Source organism: Ursus arctos, unplaced genomic scaffold (genome assembly GCF_023065955.2).
Source record: "Ursus arctos isolate Adak ecotype North America unplaced genomic scaffold, UrsArc2.0 scaffold_17, whole genome shotgun sequence".
Lineage (NCBI taxonomy): Eukaryota > Metazoa > Chordata > Mammalia > Carnivora > Ursidae > Ursus > Ursus arctos.
The window spans coordinates 37,013,050-37,032,883 of NW_026622841.1; the positions used below are offsets into that span (position 1 = coordinate 37,013,050).

General features: G+C 35.7%; 2 protein-coding genes across 3 annotated transcripts in view; one reads left to right on the forward strand and one right to left on the reverse strand.

The window, feature by feature from the left end:
• Nucleotides 1-19,834, forward strand: part of NOL4 (nucleolar protein 4) — a 387,118-nt gene that overhangs the window by 240,701 nt on the left and 126,583 nt on the right. The gene's annotated exons all lie outside the window — the stretch shown is intronic.
• On the reverse strand, nucleotides 15,215-15,837 carry LOC123000897 (guanine nucleotide-binding protein G(I)/G(S)/G(O) subunit gamma-10-like). The gene is made up of 2 exons (XM_044383131.2): nucleotides 15,643-15,837; nucleotides 15,215-15,223 (listed from the first exon to the last, which is right to left on the reverse strand). Exons 1-2 carry the CDS (start codon nucleotides 15,835-15,837, stop codon nucleotides 15,215-15,217), a joined length of 204 nt encoding a protein of 67 aa, XP_044239066.2.

Below are 19,834 nucleotides of genomic sequence, written 5' to 3' on the forward strand. Positions count from 1 at the left end.
TATTTATCGTAGTCTTCTTATTGCCCTTTTATTCTGATTTTGAATCCAAGGGGAAATGTGGGGTTGATTTTTGTTTTTAATTTTGTTCCAGAGACCTAAGAACAAGCATGCTTTAATGTCTTTTTGAGTCTTACTTTTCAGATTTTACATTTATAGTCTAAAAGTTCATGTCCTTAACATATCAAAACGCATTGCTCTACAATCAGCCATTTCCTACACACCTACCTTCAAAAGTAAATATGAAAGGAAAACAGTCTAATCCTTCTGTAAGTCTTTAATTTACATTCATAGTTTGGATTCTCTCTTTACTCACATTAAAAACCAATACTGTCCAAGCAATAATCTACAAACTTCTATTAAGCACTTGCTATGTTCTTAGCACTAAGTATTTACAGAGCACATTTAAATTAATAATTAACAAACCCAGGATATCTTGGATGCTTACTCTATATTAATAACCGATACAGTCAAAATTCCTCAAGGAATTCCATAAGTTCTCAAGGGAGCTAATATCTTGTAGCAGGAACAGATAAGAAAACAGGGATTTAGCAGATAAGTTTTCCTTATGGGAGAGAAAGAAAAATCTTTGGTAAAGATCTGATTGAATACTATATTGTCTAGATTTTTTTCCCTTGACACCCAAAATCTCCTCCTTGGCCAGAATCTGGCCATTTAAAAAATCTGACTCTACCTTCATTATATCCTTTGTATATACTGGTATGGTTCACTTTGATATATGTATATGGAGTATCTAGAAAAGATATACTGGTGTAAATATTAGTTTTGGAGTCAGAAAGTATGAGTAGCACATCATTAAGATAGGCAAGACTGCTGTGGGAGATACTGGCAAGCTACTCACTGATCTCCTTTTTTTTTCTTCCTGGGCTCACACACACCTAAACAGCATTTCCTTGTCCCTGTAGTTGAGTTCTGGGCAATGGAAAGAGAGTAGAGAAGAAATGTACCAGTTCCAGGACCGGCCCATAGTAATTTCCCATGCATGATCCTCCTTTCCTTCTCTACGGGCTGGACACAGGACTCCAAGGTCCTAGATTTCCACACATGGAAGAAACGTAAGACACTGAGTTACCACATGTGAAGTCCCCACCAGTCACAGAAACCACTTAGGACCTGATCTGAATAAGAAATGAATTCTGTTTAGTCACAGAGATTTGGAGGTTTTTTTATAGCAGCTAGCATTATATTGACCAATACAGTTATGAACATAAATTTAAGGATAGATTATGTCTGTCACATAGTATCAAAATAATCTCAAACCAGAAGTTACATCAGTTAAATCTTGTGTGCTGTAACACAGCACATATGGGTGGACAGCATTGAAACCAGATTGCAAGGGTTCAAATCAAAGCTTCACCATTCACTCTCATTTTTCTCACCAGTAAAATGAGCATAATAGTATTTACTTCATGGGGTCCTTGTGAGAATGAATTAATATGTGTAACACATTAAGTACAGAAGTAGAACATAAGTAACATTTATATTGTGGTTATCATTGTCATTATTGATGGTCTTGCTGTTATTTACAACTAGACTTATTTTAAAAAATGAAACAAGGTTAAATATGTAATCTACAAATTTAAAGTACCTTAATAATAGATACCAGTTTTGGGAATTCTACCTTTCAGACCTTCAATTTTTTAGTGTCTGAAGCCTAGGCTGTGAAATTTTTACTAAATATTGCTAAAATATTTATACCACCCCTTCCCTTGTGAATAAAAATTGTAATAATGCCTCAAAACCTCTAAAAATATTATAATCATTTGAATTGTCGGTGATGGAATTAATGACTGAGAATTCAATTCACTTTCAAGCCTCACTTTCAAGTGAAATTTAACTCTAAAAAGAAAAAACATTACTCTAAAAACACAAAATTAGCGATTGGGAAAATACATTAACAGTATGCATAACATTTTTCATCTTTTTAAAAGTACTTGAACAAAATCTAATTGATGTTCATGAGACAGTTAGAGATCTGATGCCTGCATTTACCTTTTATTATTTTAATCGAGAACAAAATGGAGACATTAGAAGATGAATTTTGCCATTTGGGGATTTCTCCTTCAGGGTGATAAGTTAATAACTTTAATAGTTGTGTTTGAAACTTTAAAAGAAGAGTGAAATCAGGGATTCATGTTTTTACTAGGTCACAAGACTTCTCTAATATCAGTATATTCTAACGTTATAATAAAAGATCAAATCAATATCCCTAACAACATTTTTGGAAGCTTCAGGAACATAAACTGTGTTGGCTTCTTCCTCTTAAAAGTGGTGTAATCAGAGAACCTTGGAGTTGATAGAAACCTATAATGTCATTCCTACCACATATTTCTGTCATCATTTATATAACAAAAATAAAAGCCTTGACAAATGGGTTAAAGTATATACCAATTCTCTCAGGGGAAGTTCTTTCACATCGAAGTATATACTAAGTTCAAATAAAGTGTGTTGCTTTTGACTTATGTCTTTTATTCCCAAATGAAATATGCAGAATAATGGGACAATTTTTTTCCTCAGGAAAAACTTCAGTAACCATTTAGCACACTGGGCATGTGTACCAAGGGACCATTATGAGAATTAGTTGTTCTGCACCCATTTTAGAATGATGGCTTATACTTTCCTCCCCACCTCTACTGCATGAGCATTTATGTAGCCTGACCAATATTTCTCTTTTTTGACTTGGTATGTGTGTTAATATCCAAGATTAACTGTTCAGTGTTGAATCTCTCTATGATCTCATTGCATTTTTCTGAGGCCCTATATCCTCAAAAAACTGCTTCTCATAGATGGCTTCCTATCATCAATGGATCAAATTGTATTTGATATTAAAAAAAACCCCACATGTGTTTAGGATAGCAGAAGGGATAGCTGTCTTCTCCATCTCTACCTCATCATCTAAAAGTGGTACCCAAACCATACCAACTTTGGAGGAAGCCCACTTTGACTGAAAGACAAATGAGACATGCTTGACGTAAAGGATTTTTTTCTTTTTCCATATCTACTACTGAATGTCTTTTAATAACCCCATGGTATTGCTAGTAAGGAAGGAGAGAGTTGTGAAAATTCAAACATGAGAATTAATCAGAGCAAAGGAAAACAAGTGGTACTCTAACTTATGTTTGGTTTTCTTTCCTATACAAATTTTAGACTTTTTTGTTTTTAAAGATTTATTTATTTGAGAGAGAAAGAATGAGAATGAGTGGGGAGAGGTGAGGGGCAGGGGGGAGAATCTTTCAAGCAGACTCCCCACTTGTGGAGCAAACTCAGGGCTCGGTCCGCCACCCATGAGATCATGACCTGAGCCGAGACCAAGAGTTGGATGCTTCACTGACTGATCCACCCAGGTGCCCCAATTGTAGAGATTTTTTAATTAAAATATTTTGTGTTTTTGTGTTTTTTTAGAATTGTAAAAAACACATAACAAAAATTACCATCTTAACCATTTTTAAGTATACAGTTCAGTGGTATTAAATAATGTGCAAGTGTCATTAATATCCAAGTCCATAACTCTTTCTTGTCTGGTAAAACTGAAACTCTGTCCCCATTAAACAATAACTTCCTATCCCCCTCTCTCTTCAGCTCCTGGCAACCACTGTTCTACTTTATGTCTGTATGATTTTGACTGTCCAAAGTACATCCTGTAAGTGGAATCATACAGTATTTGTCCTTCTGTGACTGGTCTATTTCACTTAGTATAATGTCTTCAAGTTCATCCATGTTGTAACATGTGACAGTATTTCCTTTCTTTTTTAGGCTGAGTAATATTTCATTATATGCATATATCATACTTTCTTTATCCATTTATCCATGGATAGATATTTAGGTTGCTTCCATCTCTTGGCTATTGTGAATAGTGCTGCAATGAACATGGATGTGCAAATATCTCTTTGACACCCTGCTTTCAGTTCTTTTGGATATATACCAACAAGTGGGATTTGAGGATTATATGATTGTTCTATCTTTAATTTTTTAAGGAACCAACATATTTTTCGTAGCTGTCACAATATTTTATAATCCTACCATCAGTGTACAAGGGTTCATACTTTTCCATATAACCACCAACACTAGTTATTTTCTGGGTTTTCGATAGTAGCCATCCTAAATGGGTATGAGGTGATATTTTATTATAGTTTTGATGTGCATTTCTCTGATGATTAGTGCTGTTGAGCATCTTTGCATATGCTTGTTGGCCATTTGTATATCAGTTTGGGACAAATGTCTATTCAATTCCATTTTTGAATTCGTTTACTTAATTTTTTTTTTGAATTGTAGGAGGGTGTGTGTGTCTCTGTGTGTGTGTGTGTGTGTGTGTGTGTGTGTGTGTGTGGAGAGGGAGAGAGAACGCGTGAGTGAGGGCAGAGGAGAGGGAGAGAACGCGTATTAAGCAGACTCTATGCCCAGCAGAGAGTCCAGTGTGGGGCTTAATTTCACAACCTTGAGATCTTGACCTGACCCAAAATCAAGAGTTGGACACTTAACCAACTGAGCCACCCAGACGCCCCTGAGTTGTAGGAGTTCTTAATATATTCATAGTGTATTTTTAAAATTTGCAGTATATCATGAGTGATTTAATATTTTGGCTAAAAAGTCTTTTTCAAATCAAGTATCCATTTTCTCATCAAAGTTTGGCATTTGTAGCACTCAGGGATTTTAGTGAAGGTGACTAATTGCAGCAGAAAGAAGTGTCTGGGAGGGGTGAACAGTCAGGCTTGGAATCTTCATGGCCAGGAACAATTCTGCAATTTGCATTGCACAAGTCACCTATTGGAAAACTTCAAGACTGAGCATAGGCAGTTGTCCCCTAGAACCATGGATACTGCTACCCCTGGAAATGAACATACGGTTGCCCTCTGGATACCACCTGGCCAGAATAGTTTCTATTTCTCTACATTCTACGTTGTATTTAAAGTTTGTGGTGAGTACATTTAATAGATGGAGTCTGGATTGAGAGTACCCCCATTTTTAAGCCTCTGTGTTGGGAGTTGTTTATATAGGGGGTGTGCCTCAAAAATAGGAAAAAGTGTCAGATGTCTACTGTTTATTTTCCTTCGTTCACCCAATATCACAAACTTGCACTTCTAAAAAAATCGTTTTCCCACATCCTAAAATGCAACAGTTACTAGTAAATGGAAAACACACTCTTCTTCAACAAAATAAACCCCACTGAAAATTTGATTGTTGTTGTGAAGGAAACCATCAACAAAACTAAAATGGAACCTTTAGAATGGGAGAAGACATTTGCAAATTATGGATCTGATAAAGGGTTAGTGTCCAAAGAATTTATCAAACTCAACATCCAAAAAACAAATAATCCAGTGAAGAAATGGGCAGAAGACATGAATAGACGTGTTTTTCAAAGAAGACCTATAGATGGCTAACAGACCCATGAAAAGATGCTCAGCACCACTCATCATCAGGGAAATGCAAATCAAAACTACAATGAGATATCCCCTCACACCTGTCAGAAGGTCTAAAATTAACACAGGAAACAACAGATTTTGGTGAGGATATGGCTAAAGGGGAACCCTCTTACCCTGTTGATGGGAATGCAAACTGGTGAAGCCACTCTGGAAAACACTATGGAGGTTCCTCAAAAAGTTAAAAATAGAACTACCCTACAACCCAGAAATTACACTACTAGGTACCCAAAGGATACAAAAATACTGATTTGAAGGGATACATGCACCGCAATATTTACTGCAGCATTATCAACAATGGCCAAATTATGGAAAGAGACTAAACATTCAACAGCTGATGAATGGATAAAGAAGATGTGGTATATACACAATGGTATATTACTTGGCCATCAGAAAGAATGGAATCTTGCCATTTGCAATGGCGTGGACAGAGCTAGGGTGTATTATGCTAAGCGAAATAAGTCAGAGAAAGACAAATACCATATGATTTCACTTATATGTGGAATTTAAGAAACAGAACAGATGATTATAAGGGAAGGGAAAAAGAGAAAGGGAAGCAAGATATAAAAGACTCTTCAATTTAGAGACCAAACTGAGGGTTGCTGAAGGTGAGGTGGGTGGGGGATGGCCTAAATGGGTGATGGGTATTAAGGATGGCACTTGTGATGAGCACTGGGTGTTATATGTAAGTGGTGAATCACTAAATTCTCCTGAAACTAACATCACTCTATATGCTAACTAACCAGAATTTACATAAAAACTTGAAACTACCAAAATAAGTTTCATTGTTAGTATGACTGGTTTCAAATCTAGGATCTCTAAGATATGTTCATTGATTTTCTCCATTTCATTTCATCATGGTCGCATCTTGTAACAGGTAGTTTAAACTATTGCCAAAAGTTCAGAAATGAACTTGAATCACTATAGTAGTAATTATTAAAAGTTTGCTGTGTACACACCAAAAAGACAGTTTGTAAACTGGGAGCACTCAAACAAAACCTGGAATGAGGCTCAGGGGTATATTTTTCTAAAGCAGCTTATGTAGTGAGGACTGCTTATGTAGTGACTGTTTATTCACAGTGATTGGTTATACTATTAGAATTTTCTTAAATGAGGAAATTGGTTAGTGATTACCTCATACCAATTTTGGGGGCCAGTTAAGTTTCACCAATGATTTTTAGAGACATAAACTTTGCTTGTATGACTGACCTGGTTTTGTCCGCTCACAACTGTCAGGTCTGCTCTGTTACTTAATTTTGATTTGAATGCTATAAAGTTACCACACCTTAAACACCCTCTATAAAACAATGGAGGAAAAGAAGGGATTCACCGTCACTTCTGGGTGCACTTGAGTTACGGTAGCTATGCCAACATAGGGACAACTCCCAGGAATTATCCTAACACCAACTGTCCTGAAATTAATCCACAAGGTGTTTATAGCCACAGATCCTGATTTGGACATGTACTGCTGTTCTTGATACCAGAACTATATGGGAAATGGAGATGGGAGAAACAAGGATGAATTGTTTGCAGCCACAATTTAAATAGTTGAGCATTCTTCTAATCATCATTATATAAAACAAAAGATTTGCTTCTTACTGATAATTAACCAAAATTAAAGGTCTGTCCTTTGAAGAATATACTCAATAAGCCTACTATAATATATATATATATGTATATTATATATGTATATATATATACACACACACACATACCTATATATACCTACATATATATGTATATTATATATGTATATATATATACACACACACATACCTATATATACCTACTATATATATATGTATATATATACACACCTATACATACCTATATATACTATATATATATATACATACACACACCTGTATTTTAAAGATCTTATTTATTTGACAGAGAGAGACATAGCCAGCGAGAGAGGGAACACAAGTGGGGGGAGTGGGAGAGGAAGAAACAGGCTCCCAGTGGAGCAGGGAGCCTGATGTGGGGCTCTATCCCAGGACCCTGGGATCACGCTCTGAGCTGAAGGCAGACGCTTAACGACTGAGCCACCCAGGTGCCCCTATTTTTTTCTTTTTTATGGGAATCCCATCAGAATTCTTTTGTATGACATAAACCTATAGCAGATCTGGGAATAGCTAAAGTATCTACAGGCGAAGGTACTTGTATTCATCTCACTTATCAAATTGGACCTTAGCCTACTACATCAAGTATACAAACTGTCCAGATGAGACCTGGAAGTTCCAGAAGAAATGGCAAGCAAAGTTGTCATTGATTGACAAGCTGAAATAGCTTGAAGAATTAAGTTTTCCAACAACAAAACTCTATATAAATTCATCAAGAACTTCAATGTATATGGTAAAAGGACAATGTGATAATATAGTTATGTGGTTCAAAATAACATGGAAGTGACTTAAAAATGTATATGTTGTAATTATAGATTAATTTTATATATTCAGAATTCTTGATCATTCCACAATTCTCATATAAAGGAAAGGAAGTCTTCTATTAAAAATCCAAAAGAGAACTATTGGTAGGAGCTCCAAAATGTCAGCGTGTCAAAAACTATTGTTAAAAACAAGTCTGATGGTCAAAATTATAAAAATAAGAGTGACAAAAAATAATGATGAAAATAACAGGAGAGAGAAAGATAATGAGATTCAAGACCCTCTCAAACAGGAAACAACACAAAGGAAAGATTAAAATAATGAAAACACAATTTGTTAGGGTAACAACACATAAATGTCAGCAGCAGTTTCATTTTGACTTTGATAAATACTGTGATATTTCATTATGGCATTTTAGGATGAGTTGATTCTACTCAATATAGTTGTAAAAAGGGCTTTTTTCTCTCTTAAATCTTGATCAAATATTATTTAAAGAGATTCAACAGTACACTGACAAAAATAAATTCTTTACAAGCATTTTATGGAAAAAAATAAAAGTATTAAAGTGATGAGATGCTGCCCAGTTTATTTGATAACCAAAGGTCACATATGCTATTTTGCTTGTGAACTATTTTGAATAGGAAAGACATTATGTACTGGGGTTTATAAAATGGATAAAAATCTTAAGAAAAAAATATTTTAAAACCTTAAATGTTACGAAGATTTTATGGAGCTCATGATGGTGATGGTTATTTGGATTACACGTGAAGAAAATAAAAATGCACTAGCTTGTCAAAGTGTGTTCCCCAGACTTGCAGTGAGTGTTTGTGTCCTTCTGAAATTCCTGCGTTGAAATCCCAACCTTCAATGTGATACTAAAAGGTGGGGCTTTGGAGAGGGGATTAAGTCATGAGTGTGGAACTCTCATGAACCTGAGAGTGCTTTTGCCCCTTCTGCTATGTGAGGACCTAGGGAAAAGATTACTGTCTATGAACCAGCAAGTAGGCCTCATCAGACATCAAATCTGCTGGCACCTTGATCGTGGACTTCCCAATGTCCAGCACTGTGCAAAACATATGTTTATTGTTTAAGTCACTCGTCAGTAGTATTTTTGAGGTAGCAGCCCAAACAGACTAAGACTAGCTGCATCTGCATTACCTGGGTATGTAGTAGAAATTCTAATTTATGGGCCCCACTCCAGACCTACTATATGAGGTACAGCTTTTTTTTTTTTTTTCAACTTGAAGCATAATATAAAATACTAGTTTCAGGTGTACAACAGTCATTTGAAAATTGTATACATTATGAAATTCTCACCACAATATGTATAGTTATCATATTATCATACATTATAACAATATTGTTGATTATACTCCTTATGCTATACTTTGTATCCCCCTGACTTATTTATTTTATAACTGAAAGTTTGTACCTCTTTTCCCTTTTACCTGTTTTGCCCATCCCTCTACCTGCCACCTTCTGACAACCACAAGTTCTTTGAATTTGGGTCGCTTGGTTTTTGTTTGTTCATTTGTTCTTTTTAGATTACATATATAAGTGAAATTGTATTTGTCCTTCTCAGTCTTATTTCACTTAGCATAATACCTTTTAGATGCATCTGTGCCATAACAAACGGCAAGATTTTATTTTTTATTATGGAGGAGTAATCTTCCATTGTACATATATAGACACACTACATCCTCTTTGTCCTTTCATCTGTTAGTGGATACTCAGGTTGCTTCCATATCTTGGTTATTATAAATAATGTGGCAATAAACATAGGGGTGCATATATCTTTTTGAATTAGTGTTTTAATTTTTTTTCAGATAAATACCCAGAAGTGAAATTACTGAATCATATGGTATTTCTACTTTTAATATTTTGAGGAACCTCTATACAGTTTTCCATAGTGGTTACACCAATTTACCTTCCCACCAACAGTACATGATGGTTCCCTTTTTACCAAACTTTATTTCCTGTCTTTTTGATACTAGCCATTCTAATAGGTGTGAGATGATATCTCATTGTAGTTTCAATTTACATTTTCCTGATGATTAGTGATGTTGAGCGTCGTTTTAGGTACCTCTTGGCCATCTGTGTGTCTTCTTTGAAAAAAACGTCTATTCAGGTCCTCCACCCATTTTTAGTAGAATTGTTTGACGTTGAGTTGTATGAGTTCTTTATATACTTTGGATATTAACTCCTTATTGGAAATATCATTTACAAATATGTTCTTCCTTTCAGTAGGTTGCCTTTTTGTTTTGTTGATAGCTTCTTTCACAGTGAAAAAGCCTTTTAATTTCATATAGTCTGAATTGTTTATTTTTGCTTTTGTTTCCCTTGCCTGAGGAGACATGAAGAAAAGTATTAAGACCAATGTCTAAGAGTTTACTGCCTATGTTTTCTTTTAGGAGTTTTAAGGTTTCAGGTATTACATGAAAGACCTATATGAAGAAAACTGAGACAGTGATGAAAGAATTTCAAGCTGACATAAATAAATGGAAAGGTATACCATGTTCATGGATTGGAAGAATATTGTTAAGATGCCCATATTACCCAAAGTGATCTGAAGGTTAAATGCAATCCCTATAAGATACCAATGACATTTTTCACAGAACTAGAACAAATAACCCCAAAATTGTATGGATCCACTAAAGACGATGAAATAGCCAAAGAAATCTTGAGGAAAAGAACAAAGCTGGAAGTAACACAATCCCAGATTTAAATCCATACTATGAAGCTATAGTAAACAAAACAGTACAGGCACAAAAATAGACACAAAGATAATCTAAACTGACTAGAGAGTCCAGAAATAATACATTCTTTTGTGGTAAATTAATCTATGACAAAGGAATAAAAAATAGATGATGGGATAAGACAGTTTCTTCAATATTTGGTGCTGGGAAAACTGCACCGCTACATTCAAAAAAATGAAACTTAACCATTTTCTGACACCAGATTTTTTATATCCTTGGTTAAATTTATTCCAAAGTATTTCATTTTTTGATATAATTATAAATGGGATTGTTTTGATAATTTCTCTTTCTGATACTTCATTATTAATGTATAGAAATGCAACAGATTGATGTATATTAATTTTGTATACTACAAATTTACTGAATTCAATTATTCTAATAGATGTAGCTTTAGTACTATAGCTAGGACTTCCACTACTATTTTGAATAAAAGAGCTGAGAGTGGACATCTGTGCCTTGTTTCTGATCTTAGAGGAAAAGCTTTCAGCTTTTCACCATTGAGTAGGATATTAGCTGAGAGTTTTTCATATATGGCCTTTATTATGTTGATAAATGGTTCCTCCAAATGTACTTTGCTGAGATTTTTAGCATGAATGGATGTTGAATTTTGTCACATGCTTTTTCTGCATCTATTCAGCTGATCTCATGATTTTTATCCTTTATTTTTTTTAATGTATATCATGTTAATTGATTTGTAGATATTGAACCTCTATTTAATCCTGGAATAAATCTCACTTGATCATTGTGAACAATCCTTTTAATGTAATGTAGAATTCAATTTGCTAATATTTTTTGAGGATTTTTGTATCTGTGTTCATCAGGGATATTGATCTGTAACTATTTTTTTGTAATGTCTATCAGGTTTTGGTATCAGGGTAATGCTGGTTAGAAAGAATTAGTATTACTTTCTCTTGTATTTCTTTGGAATAGTTAAGAAAGGTCAGTATTATTTACTTTTTTTTCTTTCCATAGGCTTTTTTTGGGTTGTAGTTTAAAGTTTTTATTTAAATTTCAGTTAACATATAGTGTAATATTAGTTTTGGGAGTAGAATTTAATGATTTATCACTTACATAAGACACCCAGTGCTCATCACAAGTGCCCTCCTTAATACTCACCACCCATTTAAACCATACCCGTGCCTACCTCCCCTCCAGCAACCCTCAGTTTGTTCTCTATATTTAAGAAGTCTTTTATGGCTTGCTTTGCTTTCTCTTTTTCTCTTCCCCTATATTCATCTGTTTTATTTCTTAAATTCCACATAGAGTGAAATCATATGGTATTTGTCATTCTCTGACTTTTGCTTAGTACAATATGTTCTAGTTCTATTCACGCCATTGTAAATGGCAAGATTCCATTCTTTTTGATGGCCAAGTAATATTCCCCCCCCCCCCCACTTTCTTTATCCATTCATCAGTTGATGGATGTCTGGGCTCTTTCCATGATTTGTCCATTGTTGATAATGCTGCTTTAAACATCAGGATGCATGTATCCCTTCAAATCAGTATTTTTGTGTCCTTTGGGTAAATACCTACAAAGGTAATTTCTGGGTCATAGGGTAGTTCTATGTTTAACTGTTGAGGAACTCCATAGTGTTTTCCAGAGTGGCTTCACCAGTTTGCATTCCCATCAACAGTGTAAGAGGGTTCCCTTTCTCTTCATCCTCACCAACATCTGTTGTTTCCTGTGTTGTTAGTTTTAGCCATTTGGACAGGTGTGAAGTGGTATCTCATTGTACATTTGATTTGTATTTCCCTAATGATGAGTGATGTCGTGTATCTTTTCATGTCTCTTAGCCATCTGGATGTCTTCTTTGGAAAAAAGTCTATTCATGTCTTCTGCCTATTTTTTAACTGGATTTTGAGTGTTGAGTTTGATAAGTTCTTTATGTATTTCAGATACTAACCCTTTATCAGATACATAATTTGCAAATAACTTCTCCCATTCTGAAGGTTGAATTTTAGTTGTGTTGTTTCATTTGCTGTGCAGAATCTTTTATCTTGATGAAATCCCAATAGTTTATTTTTACTTTTCTTTCCCTTGCATCAGGAGATGTATCTAGTAAGAAGTTGCTATGGCTGATGTTAAAGAGGTTACTGCCTGTGATCTCTAGAATTTTGATGGTTTCCTATCTCACATTTAGGTCTTTAATCCATTTTGAATTTATTTTTGTGTATGGTGTAAGATAGGGGCCCGTTTCATTCTTTTGCCTGTTCCTGCCCAGTTTTCCCAGCACCATTTGTTGAGGGGACTTTCTTTTTTTCCATTGGATATTCTTTCCTGCATTGTTGAAGATTAGTTGATCATACAGTTGTGGGTCCATTTCTGGGTTTTCTATTCTGTTTTATTGATCTGTGTGTTTATTTTTTGCCACTACCATAATGTCCTGATTAGTATAGCTTTGTAATATAACTTGAAGTCCAGAATTGTGATGCTTCCAGCTTTGCTTTTCTTTTTCAAGATTGCTTTGGATATTCAGGGTCTTTTGTTTATTGGATTGTTTGTTGTAGCTCTGTGAAAAATGCTGGTGGAATTTTGATAGGGATTGCATTAAATGTGTAGAATGCTTTTGGTAATACAGACGTTTTAACAATATGTGTTTTTTCCAGTCCATGAGCCTGAAATGTTTTTTCATTTCTTTGTGTCATCTTCAATTTATTTCATAAGCGTTCTGTAGTTTTCAGAATACTTTTACCTCTTTGGTTAGGTTTATCCCTAGGTATCTTATGGGTTTTGGTGCGATAGTAAATGGAATTGATCCCTTGATTTCTCTTTCTGATGCTTCATTTTGATGTATAGAAACACAACAGATTCTGTATATTGATTTTTGTTTCCTGCAACTTTACTGAATTTGTGTATCAATTCTAGCAATTTTTTGGTAGAGTCTTTCAGGTGTTCTACATAGTGTCATGTCATCCGCAAATAGTGAATGTTTGACTTCCTCCTTGCTGATTTGGATGCCTTTTATTTATTTTTGTTTTCTGATTGTTGAGGCTAGGACTTCCAATACTATGTTAAATAACAGTCGTGAGAGTGGGCATGCCTGTCTTGTTCCTGACCAGAGAGGAGAAGCTCTCAGTTTTTCCCCATTGAGAATTTATTAGCTATGAGTTTTTTTGTGAATGGCCTTTATGTTGTTGAGGTGGTATGTTCTCTTTATTTATTCCTACTTTGTTAAGGGTTTTTATCAAGAATGGGTGCTATATTTTATCAAATGCTTTTTCTGCATCTGTCGAGAGGATCATATGATTCTTTTCTTTTATTAATGTGGTATACTACATTGATTGATTTGTGAATATTGAATCACCCTTGCAACCCAGGAATAAATCCCACTTGATCATGGTGAATGATTCTCTTAATGTGCTGTTGGATTTCGTTTCTTAGTGTTTTGTTGGGAATTTTCACATCCATGTTTTTATGGATATTGTCCCATAGTTCTCTTTTTTAGTGATGTCTTTGTCTGGTTTTGGAATTAGGGTAATTCTGGCCTTGTAGAATGAGTTTGGAAGTTTTCCTTCCATTTCTATTTTTTGGAATAGTTTGAGAAGAATAGGTAGTAACTCTTCTTTAAATGTTTGGTAGAATTCCCCTGTGAAACCATCTGGCTGGCCCTGGACTTCTGTTTATTGGGACTCTTTTTGTTTGATGTTTTTATTTTGTTTTTAACTAAACAGAAATTTTATTTCCAAGCTCATCAAAGATTATTACAAACACGAATAAAGCATTCTTTTAAAAGTGTCCCAAATTAGAGGTGCCTGGGTGGCTCAGTCAGTTAAGCATCTGACTCTTGAGTTTGGCCGGGTCATGATCTCAGGGTCATGAGATCGAGCTCAAGTTGACTCCATGCTGAGTATGGAGCCTGCTTAAGATCCTTTTTCTCCCTCTCCCTCTGCTCCTCCCACCCCACTCTCACAAGCTCTCACTCACCCATGTAAAAAAAAAAAATTTTTTTAAGTGTCCAAAATTGAATCAAAGGGACATCATCAAAGTAAAACACTTGCAACATTAAGAATTCATTTAGATTGTAGTATTTCAACATTATTTCATTTTTAATCATTTTCCATGTTCTGAAGATCTCATTGAAACATTTTTTTTAAAGACATGAAATAGGGGTGCCTGGGTGGCTCAGTCAGGTGTCAGACTCTTGATTTCAGCTCAGGTCATGATCTCAGGGCTGTGAGAGTGAGCCCTGCATCAGGGTCCATGCTCAGCTCAGAATCTACTTAAGATTCTTTCTCTCTCCCTCTTTGCCTGCCGCTTCTTGCACTCACACTCTCCTCCTAAAATAAATAAGTAAATCTTTTTATTTTCAAAGATATGAAGTAATGTAGTTTTTGTTTTGTTTGGTTTTTTAAGTACAACCACAACTATAAAGTAGAGGAACTTAAGACAAAGACCAAATCTGCTTCATACACATGAAGGGGCAATCTAATACACAACACAACGTGAATCTTTCCAAACAAATTTTCTAAGAAATAGCTTCCATGTTTATAGTTACAAATAAAACAATCTTCTCATTTAGAAAAATGTAGACATCCTTTGATTATTAAAACCTATTAATGATTAATAAAGCCCCAGTTTTATATTTGCTTATCTTCATTTAGAAACTAAATTCATGAGAAAAGAACAAGTTTTGTTATGCTATAAAACCTTTGGAACAACAAATTACACATATTCAATTTTTTAACAAGCAAAAATGTTTTCCTTCCCAAAATGTAAACATCCAGTAAATAAAACAAATATTCCAGATATAGAAACACCAGTAATTTGCTTATGAAACAGGTGTATTTGGGGGTAAGATTTTTGTTTGTCTTAAATGAAAAAGTACTTTACCAAGAGTTGGCCATTATTATTTAAAGTCTACTCCTTCACCCAGTTGCTTTATCTAAGTAGAAACTCCTCAATTTCTATAGAATTTTGGCTATAGGAGCAGGCCACAGGAGAGGTCTAAAATAGCTAAAAGTCATTTGGTTGGAGAAAAGTGTTTTCTTGAGACTTGGAGGCAGTTATTCATCACTTTGTGCTTAAAACATTCTTTAGTCAACTTCCTACAGCCTTTAGGATAAAGCACAGAATCTGGGTTTCTGGAAGCGGTTGCTTCTAGCTGGAATACCTACCAGCAGGGCATCCCTGCAGACATTCTGCATGCAATACTCTTGAAGCTCTGCAGCTGCCTGAAAGACCTTGATCTTCTCCATGTTGGCCTCCAGCTTGAGCTGCTCCATCAGGTGCTGCATGGCATTCATGCTGGCCCCGGAAGACATGGCACCAGTGGCACTGGGCTCTAGAGTGGGGAGCTGGGCTGCAGGAGCCATGAGGCTGTTGGAAGATTTTTTATTACTCCTTCAATTTCTTTTCTGGTTATGAGTCTGTTCAAGTTTTTTATTTCTTCCTGTTTTGGTTTTGGTGTTTTGTGTTTCTAGGAATTTATCCATTTCTTCCAGATTGCCCAATGTGTTGGCATATAATTTTTCATGATATTCTCTTATGACTTTATTTCTGTAGTTTTGGTTGTGATTTCTCCTCTTTCATCTGTGATTTTATGTATTTGCATCCTTTCTCTTATCTGGTTGATAAGTCTGTGTAGGGATTTACCGATTTTATTAATTTTTTCAAAGAACCAGCTCCTGGTTTCATTGATCTGTTCTACTGGGTTTTTCTTGTTTGTTTCTATATAACTTATTTCTGCTCTAATCTTTATTATTTCCCTTCTTATGCTGTCTTTCAGCTTCATTTGTTGTTCTTTTTCTAGCTCTTTTAGCTATAAGGTTAGGTTGTGTATTTGAGATTTTTCTTGCTTCTTGAGGTAGACCTGTATTGCTATATGCTTCTGTCTTCTAACTGCTTTTGCTGTACCCCAAAGGTTTGGGACCATTGCGTTTCCATTTTCATTTGTTTTCATGTATTTTTTATTTAATTTTTCTTTAGTTTCTTGGTTGACCTTTCATTTTTTAGTAGGATGTTCTTTAATCTTCGTGTATTTCCAAATTTTTTCTCGTGATTGACTTCGTTTCGTAGCACTGTGGTCAGAAAATATGTATGATATGATCTCAATCTTTCTGAACTTGTCAAGGCCTGATTTGTGACCTGCTCGTGATCTGTTCTGGAAAATGTTCCGGGTCCACTTGAAAAGAATGTGTATTATGCTTTAGGAGGAAATATTCTGAATATATCTGTTAAGTTCATCTGGTCCAGTGTGTCATTCAAAGCCACTGTTTCCTGATTGATTCTCTGCTTAGATGATTGTCCATTGATATAAGTGGGGTGTTAAAATCCCCTACTATTATTGTATTATTATCAGTGAGTTCCTTTATGTTTGTTATTGATTGTTTTATATATTTGGGTGCTCCCAAGTTGGGGACATAAATATTTATAATTGATAGATTTTGTTGGATAGACCCCTCTATTATGATATAGTGCCCTTTTTCATCTCTTGTTACAGTTTTTGGTTTAAAAATCTAGTTCTCCTGATATAAGCATTGCTGCTCCAACTTTCTTTTGATGTCCATTTGCATGGTATATGTTTCTTCATCCCCTCACTTTCAAGCTGCAGGTGTCTTTTGATCTAAAATGAGTCTCTTGGAGGCAGCATATAGATGGATCTTGTTTTTCACTTTTTGTTTTGTTTTTTTTAAATCCATTCTGATACCCTATGTCTTTTGATTGGATCATTTAGTCCATTTACATTCAGAGTAATTATTGATAGATAATGTATTTAGTGCCATTTTTTTTTTTTACTTGTTTTGTGATTGTTTTTGGTGATTTTCTCTGTTCCTTTCTAGTCTTTATTGCTTTTGGCCTTTCTTTTCCACTCCAAGTGTCTCCTTTAATATTTCTTGCAGGGCTAGTTTGGTGGTCATGGAATCCTTTAGTTTGTATTTGTCTAGGAAACTAATCTTTGTCTTTCTTTCTATTTTGAATGATAGCCTTACTTAATATGCAGACTTGCTGCATATTTTCCCCATTCAGCATGTTGTCAGTGTATCATGCCACTCTCTTCTGGCCTGCAAAATTTCTGTGGGAAGATCTGCTGCTAATCTCATTTGTCTTCCCTTGTAAGTTAGGGACTTCTTTTGTCTTGCAGCTTTTAGGACTTTTTCTTTATCTCTGTGCCTTGCAGATTTAACTATCTTATGTCTTTGTGTTGGCCTGCTTTGTTGATTTTGATGGGAGTTCTCTGTACCTCCTGGATTTGGAAGTCTGTTTCCTTCCCCAGATTAGGAAAGTTTTCAGCTATAATTTCCTCAAACCTTTCACCCCTTTTACCCGCTCTTCTTCTTCTGGGACTCCTATGATATGAATGTTATTATGCTTTATGGAGTCACTTATTTCCCTAAGTCCGCATTCATATTCCAAGATTTTTCTTTCCCTCTTTTATGTACCCTCATTTTTCCCCCATAATTTTATCTTCTGTATCACTTATTCATTCCTCTTCTTCCATCCTTGTCAATTTTGAATCTCAGTTGTTGGATTTTTCATTTCAGTCTGGTCAGTTTTTAGCTCTTTTATCTCTGTGGTAAGGGACTCCCTCGTGTTTTCTATGCTTTTCTCAAGCCCAGCTAGTATCCTTTTGATTGTTGCTTTAAATTCTGGATTAGGCATATTACTTATATATGTTTTGATTAGATCCCCGGCTGTGACCTTTTCATGTTTTTTTTTCTTTTGGGATGAATTCCTCCATCTTGGCATTTCATCTAGGTCTCTGTCTTCTTCTCTGTGTTAGAAAAGCCTGTTAGGTTTGCTCCTTCTAAAAGTAATGGTTGTATGAAGAAGCAGTCACATATTGTCCAGGATCTGACACTTCAGGAAGAGGGCAAGGGAAGGAAATGGCACCAGCCAGGTCCTTCGTTCCTGGAGAGTGGAGTTCACACTTGCCACTGTCAAGAAAGCCTTTCCAGAAGAGTGAACAATTTTCCCTCTGGTGTCCCAGACATCCTTCATATCACATATCACATATACATTCTTACTCTCTCCCCTTCCTACATTCTATACATATGATGTCATATTTTACTTACTGCCTTCACACTGTCTGCCCAGGTTGCTTGCCTGCCTGGAGTAGTGCAGTGCACTTTGGTCTCTATCCCAGCCAGGCCTGCTGAGTTTTAAAACTCCAAACTTTAAGGACCTGGTGTGGTAAGACCTATCCTGGTCTTCTGGAGGACAGTCTTACCACATCAGGACTGATGGAAGTTTGACCCAGAAGTGCACTCATGATCATGGGTTTTGCAGCAAAGCTCAGTAAAGAGCCAGTGTCCAGGTTAACCACCCTCAGCAGGTGTCTCTGCACCTATGCTGAGAGGTGGGGGTGGGAAATGGCACCTGCCAGGTCCTTTTTCCCTGGAGAGACAATGCCATCTCTTTCAGATGCTCTCCACGAAGGCGGAACCATCTCTCCCTATGTGTCTTAGGTGATCCTCAGATCACTGTAGTCCTCTCAGGGCTCTATACCAGCCCTTCTCTGGACCTCTAAAACTACAGTCTTTGACCCCTGCTGGTTGCAAAAACTCATGAAAGTCAGCCTCTCTCATTTTCCAGTGTTTTTCTTGTGTAATTCTGTGTGTGCTCTTATTTCTCCCCCCCCCCCCAACCAGGGCTCTCTCTCCTCTACAGTACCTGTGATTGATCCATTTATCCCCCAAACCATCTCTCTGCATCTCCCACCTTCCATGATGTGGTCTCTTCCCCTCCTCTTGTTGAGCAGTTTGTTCTGTCAGTCCTCAGATCGATTTCTTGGGTATTCTGAATGATTTTATATTTATCTAGCTGTGTTCGAGGGATGAGGCAAACCTAGGGTCCTCCTACTACACCATCTTAGCTCCTCCCACCTGAGGAAGGTCATTATTAACTCTTCCTTAAATGTTTGGTAGAATTCACCTGTAAAGCCATCTTGGCCTGGACTTGTTTGTTAGGAGTTTCCTATTACTAGTAACAAAAGTGAATCTCTAATCAGTCTGTTTAGACTTTCTATTTCCTTCTGGTCCAGTCTAGGAAGATTGACTGCTTTTAGGAATTTATCTATTTCTTCTACATTTTATAATTTGTTGACATATACTTTTTTGAAGTAGTTTATGTAATCCTTTGTATTTCTGTGGTGTTGGTTGTAACTTCTCTTTCAGTTGTGATTTTGAGTCTTTTCTTAATAAGTGTGGTCAAAGGTTTGTGCATTTTATCTTTCCAAAGAACCGTTGGTAATTTATATTATTTTAGTCTCTATTTCATTTAATTCTGCTTCATTCTCTTATTTTTTTCCTTCTCCTAACT